The following is a 21766-nucleotide window of genomic DNA, read 5'->3' on the forward strand; positions in this document are numbered from 1 at the left end:
CAATGAAGCCATAAATGTCAATACTGTACCCGAGTAAAAAATTTAGCTGGAAATAATCTACGTGAATAAAAGAAGAGCCTTAATAAACCACAATTATATACTGTACATAATTCTTCCCATAAATTACTTGTGGTAAAGTAAAATGCAATACTGTACAGTACTAAAATAAGAAAATTGTTAGCACCTTGATTATTAGTAAATTACTTTCTCTATGACACAACCAATTAAAATTAACAATGCTGTACCTATTACAAGACTTATTATTACTTAGTACCAACACAAATTGCAGGTACAGTACGTGGAAGAGAAGATACATACGCATGGCACAGTAATCCCCCTTGGTGCCTGGAGGGCAGATGCACTCCCCGGACTCTCTGTGACACGGATAATCTCCACACTGGCACTCTTCACGACAGTGGACACCGAAATTCCCTGAAATTACAGTGAATATAAGATACAGCTCTGCATTGACTGTCATAGCACTATGAACATATGGGCACACTCTTCAGTATAATTATTAATAATGGTTATTATAATTAATGAGATCTTTATCATATTTTATATCTCATTTACACACACTTTTTTTGTGTACTTTGTGTACTCAGGAGGGTCAAGAGCAGATGATTCTGACTCTTGTTAACAGACTTACGATCTCTCACATTTCATCTTGACTCTTACACTGCTCCAGCTGCTTTTTGTAATTTCTTCCTGTGATGAAGTCACCATATGCAACTGGTTGATATGGGTTTTCAACACTTCTGGAGGAACCTCAGTGTCTCAATCTCAATGTCTCTGAGTCTCAATTTCAGTAGGGGAAAGCCATCTCAATGAGATGGCGTCCTCCTACTGACTCCGTAAGAATCTTGCAGGGCTTTTCAGGAACCAAAGTTAGAGCCTAGTTTCCTCTCAAAGAGGCACAGGGAGAAGAGGATTATTACAATGACCCTCACTGAGAAAACATTCAGAACATAAGCAAAGAAATACAAACAATTGCAAGGTTCACAGAAAATGAAGCACTGAAACAGCCAAAAGACTCTGCAAATGACTCGCTCAAAACTAGCTTGAATCCCCTAGCATTTACTCCTTGTGTATTTACTAGTTGTGAATGGCTGCTGACAGGTGGCACGTCCAGGAGCTCCAGGCTCCTTCACCAGTAATGAGTCAGTATGGAGTAGATGTCTGTGCATTCAGACCTTCCTTAGTCATATAGAGTGTTCTACTTCTTTTCAAAAGAAGTGTAGGCCATCCTTTGGACTCTGTCCTGTGGGGGACCATTTGCTTGTGTGTCATTGCTAAACTTTAGTATTTGCTTCACATGTGTGTGTTTACAAACCTCACTTATTGTTTGGACTTGGTTTAATATTCACTTTGTGCTATACGGTATGTATTTAGGGCAGTCCTTCCCAGAGAGCTCATTTAGCATTGTTTAGTGATTTCTCTGGTGTGTTTGGGAGTTCACACCTCAGAGACCAAGCTAGTGTGTAGAGCCCCTTGCCCTCTATTTGGGCAGTAAATGAGTCTTTTGACTCCTCTGCGAGGCTCTGTGGTTGGTGGGCATTCAGGGATTTTATTTGTGGGGTGTAAGTACCTAAGTAATTACCCAAGTGTAGTTACAGGATGAGAGCTATGTAAAGGCGATGAGTTACAATAATGTGGCTAAAGTAAGTTGACCAGACCACACACTAGAAGGTGAAGGGACGACGACGTTTCAGTCCATCCTGGACCAGTGTCAAGTCGATTGTCCAGGACGGAAAGAAACTCCAATTTAATTGTGACAGTATTTAGCATTAGTTATGCATTTGTATCATGGATAAATGAAACAATCAAGTGCCTTAACTGATACTTGTACCTTGGTACTTTTAAAAATAAGGATAGACAGATGTCAAGTGACAATAATTAGATTTAAATAGATTCTGACTAATGAGCCAGTAGGCCTACTTAGTGCTGTTGAACAGTTCATTGTATAAATCAATATAAATGTCATAGAAGAGTAGATGAAAGCGACTAGGGAAGCTATTAACTAACCTGGTTGGCAGGTGTGTTGACAGGTGTCGCCAGTAAAGCCAGGTGCACAGCGGCACTGTCCCGTATGAGGATCACAGCTGGCACCGTTATGACAATCACAAACACCTGTGCAATATGCTCCGTAGAACCCATCCGGACACTCTGTAAGAGAATGGAATGACACCTTAATACAGCACATAGTCAATTTTTTCTTAAACCTGATAAAACTGTGGCACTGTGCAATTTTTGGAACGGGTGTAAGTGGCATAGTGTCATGCTTGAAACAGGATGAAGAGTGGCATCACTACCATAAAAAGAGTAGAGTGGCAGTGTCATAATTGTAGGTGTAAGAGAAGTTGCACAATGTCATACTTATACCTACCATAAGTATGGCATTGTACCACTCTTATACCTGCTAGAAGTAGTGCACTGTGCCACACTGGTTGATACCTGGTTGATGGGGTTCTGGGAGTTCTTCTACTCCCCAAGCCCGGCCCGAGGCCAGGCTTGACTTGTGAGAGTCTGGTCCACTAGGCTGTTGCTTGGAGCGGCCCGCAGGCCCACATACCCACCACAGCCCAGTTGGTCCGGCACTCCTTGCAGGAATAAATCTAGTTTCCTCTTGAAGATGTCCACGGTTCTTCCGGCAATATTTCTTATGCTTGCTGGGAGGACGTTGAACAACCGCGGACCTCTGATGTTTATACAGTGTTCTCTGATTGTGCCTATGGCACCTCTGCTCTTCACTGGTTCTATTCTGCATTTTCTTCCATATCGTTCACTCCAGTACGTTGTTATTTTACTGTGTAGATTTGGTACTTGGCCCTCCAGTATCTTCCAGGTATCTTCCCAGGTGTAAAACACTACTCGGAATTATTTAAACTGATCATAGTCATACTAATTATACACCAGTAAGCCTCTTCTCGTGAATGTATCAACTAATGTCACATTCTTTGATGCACAATTTGAATTCTACCCCATTACTAAAGTATTTAAAAAGTTATTCTTAAATATTTCACTTTCATGTCAGTTTCATATTATATTTCCATGTTCAGTTTAAGATATATTACTCATAAACATGTCTCTTTCATTACAGCATATGCTATTTATATTGCATTAACTTTCTCATATAAATGAATAATGTACTTTGAGTTTTGTAATCAGTGTTAATTTTAAATACGCAACTATTTTATAACTTTACATTTATACAAATTCAAAGACATTAAACACTTGTATATTAATGAATAGACATATTCTGTTAAAGTTATAACACATATGGCCTACATGTGGAGTTATAACATGTAGTTGTTATACAACACTATGCCACACACACACACACATGGATACTGTATTTACATGTGCTCTCATTACTAAACTAACATGCTTCATTAACTTGTGAATAATACACCAGACTTACCCAGCTCACAGTAGCGGCCATAGCGGCCCGGGCCACACTCACAGCAACCGGAAAAGCGGTCACAGGAGACGTTGTGGTGGCAGGCACAGTCCAGTTGGCAGTTGGGGCCATAGCGACCCGGGATGCACTCCTGGCCACATTCTGGCCCAGTCCACCCTAGCCCACACTGGCACTTCCCCGTCGCTATCAAAATTACGGAAATATTACCAGTAATGACGACCAAAACACACACGGTAAAACAAATTAACATTTAGAAAAGGTAAATAAATTTGTAAGTTTATGTACCTTAGTTGTAATTATGCTAAATATATTTTAGGTACTACATATAATCTACATATGCAATATAAGTTATGCCCGAAATGTTTTATGTAATTAGTGGTTTTATATAAAATACTGTACAAATAATGTACCTACTATGCAGATGAGTCCCAATAACATACAGTAACTGAGGAACTACAGATCAGAAAATGAAGAAACGATGACATTTCAGTTCATCCTGGACTAACTTGGTTCTCTTTCTTGTCTCTTTTATTTCTATTTTCCAACTTTTTCTTATTTGTTCCCTTCTTTTTCCAATTCTTCTTTCTTTTCCCCAATTATTCTGCCTTTTCCTTCCCTTACTACTAACCTTTCCTTTACCCGACTTTATTTATTTTCACATTTTTCTTACCTTTTGTTTTATTCTTTCCTTTCATTTCATTATCTTCATCTTTCTCTTTCATCCATCCCACCTTTCATTTCATTCCTGTTCACTTACATTGTCTATAATTTTCACTCTTTCTATTACTTGACCTAATAATGGTCCAAAATGGACCAAAATATTGTATTTTCTGGTGTGTGGTTTGGACACCAGTGTACCTACTGTTACAAGTAATTACTATAATCTGATCCTCTGTATTTTTTGCAAATATATTGTTATTTTATTACTATCAAAGCTCTAATGAAAGAAAAAAAGCCATCTATAAAACAAGCAATTTCTCAGTTATTAATCCAAACTTGTTGAATAGGTCATACAAAAATCTTCTCTAGTCTACCATACTGTGGCCTGCCTGCACCCAAGGGACTCTACAAACAAAGGCATAGTCAAATCCTGAACTGAAATGTAATTTTGGATCTCAGTGGTCTCTTTCTTGACACTACACTCCCTATTATTGACTATTTTCACATGACCTTGTTATACCTGCTTGATGTGATTTTTGGGAATTCTTTTACTCTCCAAGCCCAGCCTGAGGACAGGCTTGACTTGTGAGAGCTTGGTCCAACAGGCTGTTGCTTGGAGTGGCTCACAGGCCCACATACCCACCACAGCCAGGTTGGTTCGGCACTCTTTGAAGAAAACTACTGTATCTAGTTTTCTCTTGAAGATGAGCCTGACAGCTGGATGGACAGCGCTTCGGATTCGTAGTCCTGAAGTTCCGGATTCGATCCCCGGTGGAGGCGGAGACAAATGGGCAAAATGTTTCTTTCACCCTGATGCCCCTGTTACCTAGCAATAAAAAGGTGCCTGGGAGTTAGACAGCGGCTATGGGCTGCTTCCTGGGGATGGGGTGTAACAAAAAGGAGGCCTGGTCGAGGACCAGGCCGCAGGGACACTAAATCCCGAAATCATTTCAAGATAACCTCAAGATGATGTCCACGGTTGTTCCAGGTTATATTTATTATATTTGCTGGGAGTACAGTATGTTGAACAACCTGTGGAGCCTCTGATGTTTATACAGTGTTCTATGACTTGTGCATATGGCATCCCTGCTCTTCACTGGTTCTATTCTGCATTTTCTTCCATATCGTTCATTCCAGTATGTTGTTATTTTACTGTGTAGTTAATGACCATTCTTGCCTGGTCTTGTTGATGACAATACTTACCTCTTGTTATTAACACAATATTCATTTCACTTTTCTTGCAGTCTTAACACACTAATGCATTTTATCAAGAAAGTGCATTTAGTTATAGCACTCGAATAAAGTAATTGGTTCCAGTACCTGGTCAAGACCCAAATTTACCTAACAAATTTTAATTAATTAGTTTGTTACAGTAAGGAGCAGCAAATGAGTCAGTGAGTCATGAATAAGCCAACTGGATAGGCAGGTGACACACGGTTGTTTGAAGTCTAGATGGCAGGCAGTATACAGATAATACAGGCCGTATACATTACTGGCAGATTACCTGGATGGCAGATGGCATCATTGTGGCAGCGACAGTGGAAGGCACAGCGGAGGCCCCAGGTGTGGTCAGGGCATGGAGTTTCACAGTGCGATCCCGTATACCCTGCAGGGCACCGGCACTCCCCGACCCCACTGCATTCACCTCCGTGCTCACACTCACAAGTCTGTCACATCAATATGTAGATTACTTCAAGATAATGAAAAATGCATTTCTGGTCCCACATAACACATACTGTACATAGTAAATAATGACAATCCCAATAGCATTACAAATCTACGAATATATAATGAGGCTGTACAAAGGAAGGAATTGTATATTAAAAATCTGTAGATAATATAAACGTTCAACAATGCAAATTCTGGGAAGCCAAATGAATTTTCGTTCATCGCTTTCAAGTAAACTGTGGAAGTCAGCAGAGTAAATGGCAGGGGTATCTGGGTAAACTGTGGGAGTAGCTAGGTAAACTGTAGCAGTATTTAGGATAAACTGCAACAGCAGCAGCTCGGGTAAACTATAGGGGCAGCTAAGGTTAAGCTGCAGCAGCAGCTGGAATAAATTGCAGAAGTGGCAGCTGGGGTAAACTGCTGGAGCAGCTGGGCCTAAACTGCTGGAGCAGCTGGGCCTAAACTGCTGGAGCAGCTGGGCCTAAACTGCTGGAGCAGCTGGGCCTAAACTGCTGCAGTAATCAGATTTTGTTACAAAAAAATTGCAAATGTCTAATTTTTGGCTATTTCTAGTAAGAATTTTGGCTAAGTTGAACATTTTGTTGACATGAATGGGGATGAGCTGCATAGACAGTACAGAAATCTTACTTGTGAACTTGAACATTAACAATTGAAAATTGAGACTAAAATTATAACTAGGCCTACTCTACTTACCCATATAAAACTACACAACACTACAGTGAAAACTTGGAATATGATAACTTTATACATAAACTATAAAGTATTTAAACTGTGGCCGAAAAAATTAGCAAGATGCCGAGTAGATAAGAGTGTTAGGTAGCTGAATAAACTAGGCAGGAAAAGGCTAACAGCCCTACAATATTATCCTAATTAATCTCACCTGTAGCAAAGGTTCATTTTTTTCCAGAGAAAGTGAGTACTTTACCTCATTGCAGTTGAATCCAAAAGTGCCAGTTGGACATGGAAGGGCACAGGTGGGGCCATAGTAACCATCACGACACTGGCACTGCCCACTGACTGGGTCGCAAGTCCCACTGTTTTCACATTTGCACTTCTGTAAATAGATGACTCGTCTTAGTACTATAATTATTTGTTGAAGAAATAGTTATATCTTCACTGCAGAATAGGTGCACAGTTCTTACTGTACACTTAATTTATACCCATTTTTAATTGGTATTACTTACCAATTAAACTGGATACCTTTATTATAGAAACTTTAATTAACAGTAACAGCTATTTAAAAGCTGATAAATAAACATTTGTTATCAAGCATATCTTTTATATCATAATAGTCGTATAGGGCCTATAGCACAGTGCTCTACGTCTTAAGCTTGCAACTGAGGTTACAGGTTCAATTCCTGGGCAGGACTAGAGACAATTGGATATGTTTCCTTTTACATGATGCCGCTGTTCACCTAGCAGTAAACAGAACCCCAGGAGTCAGGCAACTGTTGTGGGGTTACCTTCCTGGGAAAGGTCAGTAGTTGGTCTACAGGCTTCCTGTCTCTGGACAATGGGAAACCATTGGTTGAAGAGCTACATTTGCTTTATAAAGATGACACTGTATTGACCCCACAGCCAGAGGTGCCTTCCACCATAACCATGCCAATATCCAATGTGGCAACACCTGTACTCGCCTGGTTGCAGTCGACTCCATATCTGCCCCGGGGACAGCCTCTCCTACAATTCCGACCACGAAGACCTGCGGGACAGAAGCATTCGCCAGCTGACCTGGGTCACAAAGGGAAGACCTGGCACACTGGCACTCATGTTGGCACCCTTCACCCCATCTCCCCTCAGCACAATCTGTGGAGAAAATGCCATGTAAAAGTTTCTGTCATGTTTCCTGCTGACAATGCTGATTTTCTAATAGGGACAGAGCTGTTGAGGACATAATAACATTTTTGATGACCAGACTGTTGCTAGAGGTATTGTCAATACGAGTAACTGAAAACTAAGCATATGTCTAGATACTAACATTCGTGGCACTGGTGGCCATGACGCCCTGGTGGACAAGTGCATGCACCTGTCATATGGTCACATGGCTCGTCTTCCCCACATGTACAGAGTTCCTCGCACCTGTTCCCATAATAGCCAAAGGGGCAGACTGGAAGTGAATAAAATAAAAGCCAATTATGTGAATGAGGAATATCAAATATGGTTTTAAGAGTAGAGAACAGAGTTATTCTTGTTCATAATTTCTTTTTAAGAATATGCTTCAAAATATAAGTGAATATTTAAGCAACTTATGATGGCACTAGCAAGATAAAATACTTACTAAACTGGCACCTGTCACCGACATAGCCAGGAGGGCATTGGCACTCGCCCGTGATGGGGTCACAGTGAGAGCCATGTTCACAGTCGCAAACTTGTTCACACCCTCCACCCCAGAACCCTGTGGATAGCACCAAGTATTAGTCGATTTGCAGGAATGCACAAAATAATCTCTAAAATCTGTACTGTACTTACACAACCCACTGTGTTCTTGTATATATAGTATTTAAATAAATAAATCAGTAAATGTTGGATACTGTAAATACAATTATGCCTTAGATTTCATTAATGATACTTCTACTTCTAATAGAAATTATGTGTAATGCCTACACACACACACATATATATTTATATACAGTATATATATATACACATATACACATATATACATACATACACACACACACACACACACACACACACACACACACACACACACACACACACACAAGGCTATTAAGTATGACATCATATTATATATGTATGTGTGTGTATCTGTATGCCAAATGTGATAGTTCTAGAAGCGGTTATTCAAATACAGTACTTGTGGCCTTGACACTGACCTTTGTGGCAAGATTTATGGCAGTGTTGGCCACGCCAGCCCGAGGTGCACTTGCAGGCGCCAGTAATGGGGTCACACTGGCCGTCGTGCTGACAGTGACACTCCAGTACACACCCAGGTCCATACCTGCCATGCTCAGCAACCTAAGGGTCAATATTAAAAATTCATATGCAGCAGAAAAGATTATTCCATAAACTTTGGACACACATTTCTCAACAGCTCACTACTTAATTAAATAACAGGAAGACTGACCTGTCTCACAATATGTACCAGAGAAGCCTGGTGGACAGATGCAGGTTCCAGTGTCATGCTGACAACTTGCACCGTGCTGACACAGACAAGTGTGCTGACAGCCATTGCCATATGTTCCTTTAGGACATCTATCTTGGCAGGTGGCACCTGTGTACCCAGGGGGACACACACAGGCACCGGACACTCTGTCACAAGTGCCTCCGTTGTGACACAGACACACATTCTGGCAGTCACTGCCCCAGCGATCAGAAGAGCAAGCTGAGGGCCAGACAAAAGGTCAAAAAGTTACACATCCCATCTAAAATGGTCTATACATAAACTAAATAATGGTAATGCAAGGAGTGGGTACATACTTTTGGAGCAGTGTTGACCATGTTTGCCTGGAGGACAAGCGCAAGAACCTGTGGAAGGGTCACAAGCGGCACCTGCACCGCAGCCACAGTGATAACGACAATCAGGCCCCCAAAACCCGTCAGGACATGGCCGTGAGCAGAAGGTCCCACGCCAACCTATGAAATAAGATGATGGACTCATTGCAACAAATAGTAACTGGAGCCACACTATCTCTTACAGTGCATGTACCCTGTATATTAATAGGGAAACTCTTCATTCTTGTATCAACTAAGTGATTATAAACTCATTTTCATAGTCACTAAAGGTATAAATTTATAGACAAAACAATTCAAGCTCGTGTTAAACCACTCGGAAGGATACCTGGCTGGCACATGCAGGCACCAGAGATGTGGTCACACTTAGCACCGTTGGCACAGCTGCAATTCATGGCACACCCAGATCCATAGGTTCCTGTATCACATGCTATGTGAAGAAAGTACAGAGTCATTACCAGGACAACCTTCATTCAAATTATCATTATTTATTATTTTTTTTATTGGTACTGTATACAATACAGTATCGTGAACCAAGGTGTAATGGTAACTCACGCATTTTGCATTGAGGTCCCCGCCAGCCATGGAGCACATGCGCACTCGCCGGTGACACGGTCACAGCCTCCATTGTTTTCACAGTGACACATGTGCACACAATCCTGGCCATACCGCCCCAGTGGACACGGCTGGCCACAGCTAGGACCCGTGAACCCTGGCAAGCACTCACACCTGAAACACAATCAATGACATCAACCTTCAATTGCATTGTTTAATACCACATTTAAAAAAATTACCGTATACTGTACTCATAAAATGCAATATTATACTGTAATAATTATAAAACCTACAGGAACCAATCATACCTCTCAATGTTCAAGTACCCACTGACCTGGCTCAGTATTCACCTGACTTGCAATTTATTACTAACCATCCTGCTTCATTATTCACTTACCTGGCTTAGTGACCACGGCATTCGCCTGCTGCTTGACCACAGCACTCGCCTGTTGCTTGACCACAGCACTCGCCTGCTGCTTGACCACAGCACTCGCCTGTTGCTTGACCACAGCACTCGCCTGCTGCTTGACCACAGCACTCGCCTGCTGCTTGACCACAGCACTCACCTGCTGCTTGACCACAGCACTCACCTGCTGCTTGACTACAGCACTCACCTGCTGCTTGACCACAGCACTTGCCTGTTGCTTGACCACAGCACTCGCCTGCTGCTTGACCACAGCACTCGCCTGTTGCTTGACCACAGCACTCGCCTGCTGCTTGACCACAGCACTCGCCTGCTGCTTGACCACAGCACTCATCTGCTGCTTGACCACAGCACTCACCTGCTGCTTAAACTAGCACTCACCCAGAATCTTCTCAACAAGAGGTTACAGTACTACCTACCTGCCGGTGAGGTGGTGACAGGCTGCGCCATTGAGACAGGTGCAGGTCTCGCTGCAGTCCACACCGAACCTGCCAACTGAGCATCGCGACTCGCATGCTGGACCCTGTGAAACGTTTCCGATTCAAAACTTGCATCACCTGTGTTACTATGTATACGACCTCTACACATACTGTTGTTTGTACTACCTCTACACATACTGTTGTTGTAACGTATAAGGAACGTATAAGAAAGATGAAAGCTCGTAGAGTGAAGTGGAAGGGAGGAGTGGGAGGAAGAAAAGAAGAAAGGGACAAAAAAGAAGGAAGATAGGGAAAAGGAAAGAAAGGAAAAAGGGGAGCTGAAGGAAAGAAGTAGAAAGAGCTGCCACCATCTATTCAAGAATTAATTATAAGACAAGGAATGGAACGTGTCTGTACAACAGTATTCTTAAATACTGTGACATTATCAAGTAACAACTATACTCGTGTAAATCACATAGTCAAGAATCTTCAAGTCATAATCATTAGCAAGTACAATTCAGAGTGCTTTTCACTCTAGCTTTCACTATCCAAGATCTAGAGATCAGAATTAAAGACAATTAAAAAATAAGTTAATCAATTATCTGTGTACTATTATTTACAGTATTCACTCACATGGGTACCATAATTCACTTGATGTTCACTTAATTCACAATAACCCCTTCACTTGATGTTCAAATATTAACATTAATTCAGACTGAGTCATCACATAAGAAATTGAGAGCAACTATGGCTGACTGCCCCTTAACATCACACAACCCTTAAATTGGAAAACACCAAATATACATCAACTTTACACTCTTACTCACCAAAGTCTTTGATTATAATATGGTTAGCATGGAGTGGGCGATACGGCTGACCGACAGAGTCCCCATCGGTTTGTTGTTGTTGTTGTTTAAGATTCAGCTACTTGGGAACCAGAAGTTGCAAGTAGCACGGGCTATGGTGAGCCCGTTGTGGACTTATCTGGCACAGGAGCGGGGCTGTAACTTCTACAGTCCCCATCGGTCTGAGACAGGCCTGTGTAGACCTAGGAAGGCCTCGTTTCCCTCCTCTCCCCTTCTCTCTCCCTCTCCCCCCCTCTCTCTCTCTCCCTCCCTTTCCCCCTTCTCCCTCTCCCTCTCTGTGTCTATCTAGCACAAACTTGTACAGTTCCATAGGTATTTATGGGGAAACTAGAAGCTAAACTCTGCCTACCAGGAGATAGCCTCTGGTTATCTTCCTACAACACCTGGACAGCAGCTTGTTTAATGTAAAGAACATAGCCAACTGTTTGCAATTATCAGCTTAGAGAGCGAGGTCACCTGACACAACCTGACTTCTGCAGCCTGTGAAAGGTGTGACTTGAAATGCTAAGGGCTGACAGCCTGGCACTGCCAATATCCGTGTGTGACTGACTCTCGTTGTATAAAATATTAAATAAAACCATTTATGGTGTTACATCTCCCCTTAATAAAGTTTTTGGAACACTGCTAAAGGAAGCAAGCAAGCAAGGTATTTACACAACATAAAGAGTATATAAATAAATGTCAAGGAACATAAAATGTCTGTCTACTAGAAGTATGTGTATAAACGACCAGCCTCCCATGTCAGTCTGGATGCATATTGCAAACTACTAATCTCTCATCTCAGACTACATGCTGACTGACTAAATGACTAGCCTCCCATCCTGGTCTGGATGCTGACTGTATAAATGACCAGCCTACCAGCATCTAGACTGCTTGCTACCTGTACACGTGTTACTCACAACATATCCTGGAGGGCAGTGGCATGCCCCGCTGACACGGTCACAAGTGGCCCCATTCTGGCACTGACATTTCTGCTGACAGCTCTGACCCCACTGGCCTTTGGAACAAGCTAGCAGAAAAAAAAGATAATGAAACTTAAAATGACTAATCTGAATGTGCAGCTTCTTGTTTCATCAAATTTCAAATACTGTATTGTACATTGCTCCTTACTGTGAACATTAAATTGCAATGTGTAAAAAAGAATAAATTCCACGATTACTTGTATATCGAAGTGTAATATGGAAGAAAATATTAAGGGAACTTACACCGGAGGCAGTTGGGTCCATGGGTACCTGCAGGACAGAGGCAGACACCAGTGGTAGGGTCACAAGGCTGCAGGCCACACATGCACGCCTTCATACACCCAGGACCATAGTGGCCCTAACTCACACGCTGTTGGCATTGACCACAGTAACAGTGAATGGCCCGAGTGATGGCAGTATTGTACATATTTATATATTTCATTATATTACTTTACATCAATTTAAAAACATTTTGCGAGGAGAATTTTACGTGTGAGACAGTCAGGTCCGGTGAAGCCCGATGGACAGTCTTGGATACAGACACCATTGGCAGGGTGGCATGTGGCACTACTGGCACACTGACATTCATGCAAACACCCGGCACCCCAGCTGCCAGCTGGGCACGCCTCTGAACAGTCAGAGCCCACGTAGCCTGGTTGACATTCACATACACCACTCTGGGGGAAAGACATTAACCTTATAAGGAGACATGGCACAAATTTATGCCTCGAGGAGATGAACACACGAATCAGTACACAAAGCATTTTAACAATCATAAACATTTCCTCATAGTTTTGTCTTACAAACTAAGAATTAATAGAGTACCCTAATGCACATATTAACTAACCTCAGAGTGGCACTTAGCAGTAGTGTGGGCTTGACACTGGCACTGGTAGCGGCAGTTGGGGCCCCAGGTGAGGGCCGGGCAGGGCATGTTACACTTGGGCCCAAAGCGTCCTGGATCACACTCACAGAAACCAAAGACTCTGTTACAGCGCATGTTGGGGCACATCATGGGACACCGCCGCTCACACTGGCCCCCGTAGTATCCTGTCCAATGCATGCAATGGTTAGCATGGCAAATTTCTTATTTAGTATTTTGATCTTTTTGCAGTAATATTGGATACTGCAATGCAATTGGGAAAATGAAAATTTCACACAATATTTTGCTCCTAGGAGAAAATGAAGAAATGGAGTATTGCAAGATTCAGCACTAGAATCAATGCTCATTGTTTATAGTATTAACAATATACCAGAGGGGATTCACTTAAGGTGAAAAGAAGATCCAGATGATTGTCATGTCCTTCAAAATTACTTAAGACAAAATAAGCGAATAGAGCAACACAATGCAGATGGAATTCAATTTGAATAAATGCTACATAAGGAAGTGTGGTACATACTTACAATTTGTCTGAATTGAATTGAATTTATCTGTGGGCCACTATCTCCCTAGTGGCATGGGTGACAGGAAGCCAGAGGGTTGTCAAAGGTACCCCCCCATTGTTCCTGTGGATTTTTTGTAATCTGGGTTTTAAACCGAAGTCTTGACATTACTTGGAATGCCAAGACATTACCTAAACCCTTGGAATCGCAGGAAAGTGCTTCCCTATTGCTAAAAAAAGGCATTACCTCTTGTTTTTGCCCTACATTGTATCTTGTTGAGCTTGAAGCTATTGTCCCTTGTATGCAATACATTTGACCTTCAAAAGTACTAGTCTGGATTAATATCCAGACATGCAGCTCCAAATGCACTAAAAATCAGGTCCATGAAACACCAAACTGGACAACAAACACTTGTGAAGCTAACATTACAATGCAAATGGCCCCAACAAGACAAAGTTAAAGAATGGCTGGCACTCAGCCGAGAAATAGCAAGACCCAACACAGCTTGTTGACAACCCGAGAGCCCTACAAAGAACGTGTTTATCAATCTGCATCAATGACAGAACTTATGGCAATGGCCAGTGGACAACATGAGCCCCAGCTCTCATCCCTAACTAGTGGGAGGGATGGGGCAAAAGTGTGCATGCTTGTTTTGAAAGATTCGATCATTTGTTTAGATTGATAGATTGATGGGGGGGGGGGGTTACCTTGAGTACCTTGGGGGTGTAATGCATGTTTAGTGTGTACATATTTGGGTGATGAGACTCAAGGAGTACAGTGTTTTTTTATATTTATTTAGTATAGTCTTGGTTACAACAGTGGGTTTGTTGGCAGTGCAGTAAAGTCTCATAATAGCCAAGATGAAGCCTGGAAGGAGGGCAGAGAGCTTGAGTGAGGCCTGGGGGTTAGAGAGCTCAGATGCGGGGTGAAAGTGTAGAGCATGGGGCTCTGGATGCAAGTGGGGTTAAAGAGCTCGAATGCGAGACAAAAACATGGAAGCTTGATGCGGCCGGAATCTGGCTACCTACACTGGTAATGAGACTGAAGTGTCATTATCCCATAAGATAGGGGAAGTCTTGTGAGGGTAGGAATCGGACTCGTTGAATGTTACATTGTTGCTGGTGAATGTCAATGGGTGTTGAAAATGTGTGGTACCTCTCAAGCATCTGTACTGAACCATTATACGAGTTTAGATTGATTTTGATCTGCATACAATGGCTTATATTACTGTTCAAGCATCTCCTCACCTTGGCAAAACTGACCAACATCTTGCAGGTTGGGAACAGAAATTATCCAGTAATTGTAATTAGTTGTACATTTGGGAATTATAATTAATGGACCAAGGATTAGTGAAGAACTTCTTGGAATGTGGAATACTTAGAGAAAGGTTATGAGGAATTAACAAGAACATTTAATTAAGAGCAATTAAGCTAATGAGAATATGGAGCAAGTATATTACTTCTTAATATAGTTGCTACAGGGGAGTTCATTTGATGGTTTTGATGTTTTGGTCACCTTGAACCTAGCAGTGGTCTGTATTGGTTTGTTAATGTTCTGGACACTTATCCCGGTGGGCAGGCTACGAGGAAAGACTGAGGGAACTGAATGTGAATGAGTGGAGGTTGAATGGTGCACGAGTTGAAACTAAAGCCTCAGACAAGTCAGGAAGATTTAAGAAAATGCTTCAATAAGAGTAGTGAGCAAGTGAAATAAGTTGAGATAGAAAAAAGGTGATGCCAATTCTTTACATAGATTCAAGAGTAGGCATGATATGAAGTAAGAGAATCAGGAGTCATTTCAAAACTGACTGCCAACTAAACGGTGGGTTTGAGGAGCTGAAACATAAAGGCAAGAGTATATCTGTGCATAAACATGAAATTCATTGTGTATCTACCTGCAGGGGAGCATCAGAACAGTAAATTCACTCACCAGCAGGACATCCATCTTGGCAAAGGTTCCCAGACACTCCCGGGGGACACGTGCAATTGCCAGAAACAGGATCACATGTGCCACCATTCTCGCAGCGACACATCTGTGGAAGCACAGATCAGGTCCTGATACCAGAGGTAACACACAAGTCTGGTGATGGAGCAAGTATTGGGACTCAACTGGTTACAGTCAGGGACATAAGATCCCATAAGATAGGGGAAGGAACAGGTGGGTAGTCTCTCACCTGGTTACATTCCAGTCCATAGAATCCCACAGGACAGGGAAGAGAGCAGGTGGGACCAGTGGTCCCAGGAGGACATACACAGCCCGAAGTATCGCACTGACCAGGGACAGTCGGCACAAGTTAATGTGCAGTTTGGACCAAAGTGACCTGGAACACAACCTGCAGGAAAGAGGGTTGAATTAGTCCTACACGGTGAGCAATCACATCTGCATAGGAAATTGTAATACAATTTTATTTAAGTTTCTGCTTTTGTCTAAAAAAGTATACTGTATTATTTATTGCCCAGTGAATAAAAAATTGAGAAGACAGATTGTGCAGTTAGAACAAATTATAAAGGAGTATCGATCAGGTGCAGTGTCGTAAATTAAATGTAACTGAGGTGAGTACATAAAAACAGTTGAATAGATAAGAATAAGAAAATTTTGGTAGGAGTCAATAATATAAAACACAATACCAATACTGTATAACAGAAATGCAAAATAGCAACAGAGAATTCAGATGCTAGTAAACTCACGGGTGTGTATGGTGGTGACCTTGGCATGTTCAGCATAGGTCACGTCATTCCAGAAGTCATGGGTGGAATCTGACGTGTCCCCAAGTAGAGAAGAGTCATCTTCCAGGGTGGTGCTGAAATCCGTGTCCCCACGAGTGGCCTGGGATGGGTAGTTATCTGCTTCCAGGGTGGTGCTAAAGTCAGTGTCACCATGAGTGGCCTGGGATGGATAACGATCAGAGTACTCTCCGGTGTAGTCGTAGTTGACCACTGTGAGGAAGACATGCCAGGTGACTTGCTTATGCACAGTCTTGGTAAAGTAATATTTACATCAACAATGCTTAATAGGTTATTCCCTACAAGCACCTGTTACTTGTTGCCGGTCTCTAATCATGGAGATTACCATTTATGATAGTAGGTAAAGGTGGATGAGGAGGGTGTACAGCAGGTGTACACAAAGGAAAAATTTGCAAACTGGAAATAAAGTGCGAGTGTAATAGTAGCAGTATATTAATCTTTCTGACGCAATGTACTTTACAAGTGTTTGAAAACCTGTGTTTGCAAGTGTTTGTTATGCCTACCTGCCTGGGTGCTAACTCCGGTTGATGGCAGACATGGAAATGCCCCCAAATGCATGGGGGGTTTCCATAAACCATTGCTCCCTTTGTCTCTCTCTGAGGGGGCCAGGTTCTGGCTTGGGGTTTCCAGTAGGCTGAACTCCAATTGACTGATGCCCAGACTAATATAACACATATCACCCCTATAGTTCCTGGGAGCCAGAGGTGCTCCCCGTAGAAGTTTTTTTAAGCATGTTTGTATACTGTATATTGAAATATGTTTATTTTAGAATACAGCACTGTAAAAATTTAAAACTTATACTAAATAAGTCCTACAGGAAATTTGCTCTTAACAACGCTCTGATGCTCTGCATTCTTCAAATGCTCTGAAGAACTTTTACTTGTAGTAAGGCCATCGGCAAGGCAGGCATTGGAGTACTTACTGCCACAGAGGGTGAGGTTAATAGTAGTACTGTACTGTACTTACTATTTCACTGAGCAAGATCAATAGTAGTACTTGCTATTGCAGTGGTTAGAACAATGGTAGTACTTACTTTCTAACTGGGTTATGTCAAGAGTAGTATTTATTGTTACAGTGGGTGAGGTCAACGATAGTACTTACTGTCACAGTGGGAGAGGTCATGAGTAGTATTTATTGTTACAGTGGGTAAGGTCAATGGTAGTGCTGTCACATTACATGAAGTCAACAGTGGTATTTATTGTCACAATGGGTGATGTCATTGGCAGTACTTATTGATGCAGCAAGGTTAATGATAGAACTTACTGTCACAGTGGGTGCGGTCAACGAGAACATAGCCCCTTCGGCAGGTACATATAAATGAACCTTGGGTGTTTCGACATTCGTGCTCACATCCCCCGTTCTGCCGCTCACACTCATCCACATCTGAAGAACCAGAACAGGTTACTATGCTTTATGCAAAGGAGTATGATTATCAAAATAACACTACAATCAAAAGATCTAGGTAACTGTGAATCACATTTTCCAGCATAGATGATGGTATTAATCTTTAGGGATACTGTAGCTCTCTAAGGGGCAGAGGGAGATGTATGAGGAAGACTTTAGTAACATGTGGGGGTTTTAGTACTGATTTTTTAGTCATGGGTAGGTAAAGCCCTGTATGGGTTTGGGAGAAGCAACCCACCAGCACAGGTGAAGGTGTCGGAGCTGAGGGTGTAGCCCTGGGTGCAGGCGCAGGCATAGCCCCCTGCGGTGTTGACACACTCCTGCTGGCACCGGTGGGTCTTCGCCTCACACTCGTCCTCGTCCTGAAACACAGATAAGTAAATATACTGTATTTAATATATTATATCTCAGACATGGTGTAAAAGAGAGAGACTATAAGATAAAACATGACATCATAAAGTTTATGGTAGAGCATCACAATCATTTCAGTGAGAAGAAAACAATAACATAACTACATAGTAAGTAATGGCAACGTCTTCTCACAGATATAATAACAGGATTATAACCCACACTTATGTATATGTATTTGTGGATTTTATGTGAAGGAGGCCTAGTCAGAGACTGGGCTGCAGGGACATTGATCCATGGCATCTTCAACAGGTAGGTAGGCAAGTCTTTTACACTCTCCCAAGTAATTTAATCAAGCTCTGATTATATGAAGTCATTGAAATTTAAGTCTTGTCCTAACCATATAGTGTACTCAGACCTGGATAAAGCACTCAGTTGAGTTAAAAACACTTTAGTGTAAATCTTTACATAAAATATGCAAATATATAAGTGTGGGCTTTTATCTTATAACTACATAGTCTCATGGCAATAAAAGTTGTGGTCCTAAACGAAAAACTTTAAATTACGATAAGTCAAATTCAGGATTTACATAAAATTTTACAAATACTGTACAGCATTATCATCATTATTAACCCTTTAACCGTAGTTTGTTTGCACTGATCCTAATTCATAGATCCCTTTCTTCAATGTGCTGCATAGTGGTGTTGTTGATCTGATAGTTATTACATGCATTTTTATACTCAACATGCAAGGTCTTGCATTTTTCAATACTGAAAAGTATTTGCTAGTCTTCTGACAATTTGTGTACTTGTTTTTATCATTTTGTTGAAAATATTTGCATATGGAAGTAGACCATCCTAATTAAATCAGCAGCCTAAGGGTTAATACTCTTCTGAGATGCTGTGTATCCTACCCTCAATCTGGTGTCTCACATTTTTAGTTCTGTAGTATGGTGGTAAATGTCTTCGACTCGCAAATCAAGGATCCTAATTTCAATCCCTCGATTGGACAGAAATGATTGGGTACGTTTCCTTTCACCTGATGCCTATGGAGTTACCCAGGAGTTGAGCAACTGTCATGAGTTACATCCTGAGGAAGGTCAGTAGTTGACCTTGGGGGGAAATTGGAAAGAGTAAGTACTATACATGTTTCTTGTTTCCAAAGAAGGAAATTACCCCAATAAAACACCTGGTAGATACTTGGATATTACCCAAGCCAGTTAGGCTGGTTGCTCTTCAGCAAGCGAGTAACCCAACTCATCTTCTTGGTAGGACAACAGAGATACAATTGATAAGCTAATTGACAAGGGGTCATCCAGCTATGGCAGTTGCTCTGAAGCTCATGGGTAACAGATTTCTCTCCCACAGAATAGTTGAGTAGCGCATAATACAGAGGTGCCACTCGCCTCACAGCTGTGATGATCGCCCCAGATAACCCAGGTTACAGGTACTATCGCTCACCTGACAGCTGCGACGGTCGGGTTGTAAAAGGTAGCCTGGGTGACAGCTGCAGACAGCTCCTCTTGCACCATGACGACACATGTGTTGACATCCACCGTTGTTCTCCAGACACGAGTTGATCACTTCCATGTCAATCACTGCAGGTGGAGGTTAGGTGAGACCATATATGCTTCAAGCAAAAATGAGGTGTAGCCAGGTCATTGAAAGCAAAGGCTACATCACTGTGAACAGGTTAAAGGTAAAATCAGAAATCAGGATGAGACCAGGTTACTACAAGCAGAGGTCAAGTGAAGTCAGGTCATTATAAGCAGAGGTCAGGTGAGGCCAGGTCACTGCAACCAAGGGTCAGGTGAGGCCAGGTCACTACAAGCATAGGTCAGGTGAGGTCAGGTCACTACAAGCATAGGTCAGGTGAGGTCAGGTCACTACAAGCATAGGTCAGGTGAGGTCAGGTCACTACAAGCAGAGCTCAGGTGAGGCCAGGTCATTATGAATAAAGGCTAAATAAACTCACAGTAGATAACAGGAATTTTAAAATTAAAAAAAAAAAAGATTTACAGATGCAGTTTAATGCTAACAAATATTAGGGTTCTGAGCCTAGGTAATGATAACGAACTTGCCAGATATCAGTCAAATAATGCTGATTTGCTTAATCTGAATAAGAAATGATCTGGAAGTCATGATTAGCAGAGATCTTAAGCCAAAAAAATCAATGTATAACTGCACAGAATTAGGCAAATAAGTTAATAAGATTTATATCTAAAAGGTTTAGCAACAAGACATATCTAATGCTATTCCTCAGTTTATCTTACTTGGCCCCATTTACATTCAGATTATTTAGTTCTGTTTTGGTCACCATACTATAGAATGGACATAAATTAACTAGACAATGTATAGAGAAGATAACAAGTTGGTCACTGGAATTAGAATCTTTCTTATGAAGAGAGAATAAGAATGCTTAATTTATATTCTCTAGAAAGGTAAAAAGTAAGAGCTGACATGGCTGAAATATACAAATGGAAGAAAGTGTACAACAGTGAGATATTAGTAAGGTGCTGAATGCATAATTATAAACCAGAATGAGAAACAATGGTTGAAAATTGGATAAGTTTAGATTTGGAAAAGGCCTTGGTAAATTTAGAAAAGGTCTGGAAAGAACTTTTTAATTTAATAAATTTATGTTAATTGCCAAGTAACATAATAGACGTGGGATCAATGGACTGTTTCAAACATACGCCAGACATGTAATGTATATCAATAAGTTTAATTGGGTATGAATGACCTTGCATGGGCCAATAGGACCTCTGCTGTTTCCTTTAATCTTATTTTCTTATAACACTGTGTAGGGCACTGGTCCCTTGGCCAGAATTCGTTAGACATCTATGCAACCAGGTACGATTCCTGTACATCTTTCCATAATCATGGTGGCTTTGTTTCCATTTATTAATCATTTTATGAGCTTTGAAACTTCACACCCGAAGGTTTTTATTGTTATAAACAACTTCATAGTGCTTTGGAACTCAAAATGTTTGATAAACAAAGCCACCAGGACTAAACAAAAATAGTGATCTGCTTGAAGTAAGTGGATGTGTGAATGCTTGATGATACCTAGCAGGATCACTTACTGTAACACGACTTATGATCGGTGCCCAGCTGGTAGCCGGATTTACAGAGGCACTCATAGGAGCCCCAGGTGTTCTGGCACAGATGGCTGCAGGTGCCCGGGGTGTGACACTCGTCCAGGTCAACGCAGGACACCTGGTCATTGGCCAGGGTGAAGCCCCGCCTGCAGGAGCAGCGGGCTTGCCCTTGCTCCACCTGGCAGAGGTCGTCACAACCACCATTGTTGAGTGCGCATGGGTCCACAGCCCCACACCCTCGTCCATTACGGTCCAATCGGTACCTGCATCAGGGACATCAGTTAGTGGGACAAGCTTTTTGACCCATAATCATGAGG

At 41.8% G+C, this 21766-nt stretch overlaps 1 protein-coding gene across 1 annotated transcript in view; it reads right to left on the reverse strand.

Annotated features, from left to right (window-relative positions):
- The window catches only part of LOC123764772 (multiple epidermal growth factor-like domains protein 6), a 242118-nt gene that overhangs the window by 11077 nt on the left and 209275 nt on the right, over positions 1 to 21766 (reverse strand). The window contains 29 exon segments of the mRNA XM_069302606.1: positions 319 to 432; positions 2026 to 2166; positions 3422 to 3604; positions 5586 to 5748; positions 6696 to 6824; positions 7408 to 7500; positions 7503 to 7576; positions 7749 to 7877; positions 8049 to 8165; positions 8608 to 8747; positions 8858 to 9116; positions 9212 to 9367; positions 9573 to 9674; positions 9800 to 9827; positions 9829 to 9973; positions 10643 to 10746; positions 12408 to 12517; positions 12714 to 12828; positions 12830 to 12840; positions 12961 to 13147; positions 13318 to 13520; positions 15783 to 15885; positions 16027 to 16131; positions 16133 to 16185; positions 16541 to 16789; positions 17861 to 17980; positions 18240 to 18363; positions 19810 to 19946; positions 21435 to 21712. Coding sequence (XP_069158707.1) covers positions 319 to 432; positions 2026 to 2166; positions 3422 to 3604; positions 5586 to 5748; positions 6696 to 6824; positions 7408 to 7500; positions 7503 to 7576; positions 7749 to 7877; positions 8049 to 8165; positions 8608 to 8747; positions 8858 to 9116; positions 9212 to 9367; positions 9573 to 9674; positions 9800 to 9827; positions 9829 to 9973; positions 10643 to 10746; positions 12408 to 12517; positions 12714 to 12828; positions 12830 to 12840; positions 12961 to 13147; positions 13318 to 13520; positions 15783 to 15885; positions 16027 to 16131; positions 16133 to 16185; positions 16541 to 16789; positions 17861 to 17980; positions 18240 to 18363; positions 19810 to 19946; positions 21435 to 21712 — 3872 coding nt within the window.

Source organism: Procambarus clarkii, chromosome 48, assembly GCF_040958095.1.
Source record: "Procambarus clarkii isolate CNS0578487 chromosome 48, FALCON_Pclarkii_2.0, whole genome shotgun sequence".
NCBI lineage: Eukaryota > Metazoa > Arthropoda > Malacostraca > Decapoda > Cambaridae > Procambarus > Procambarus clarkii.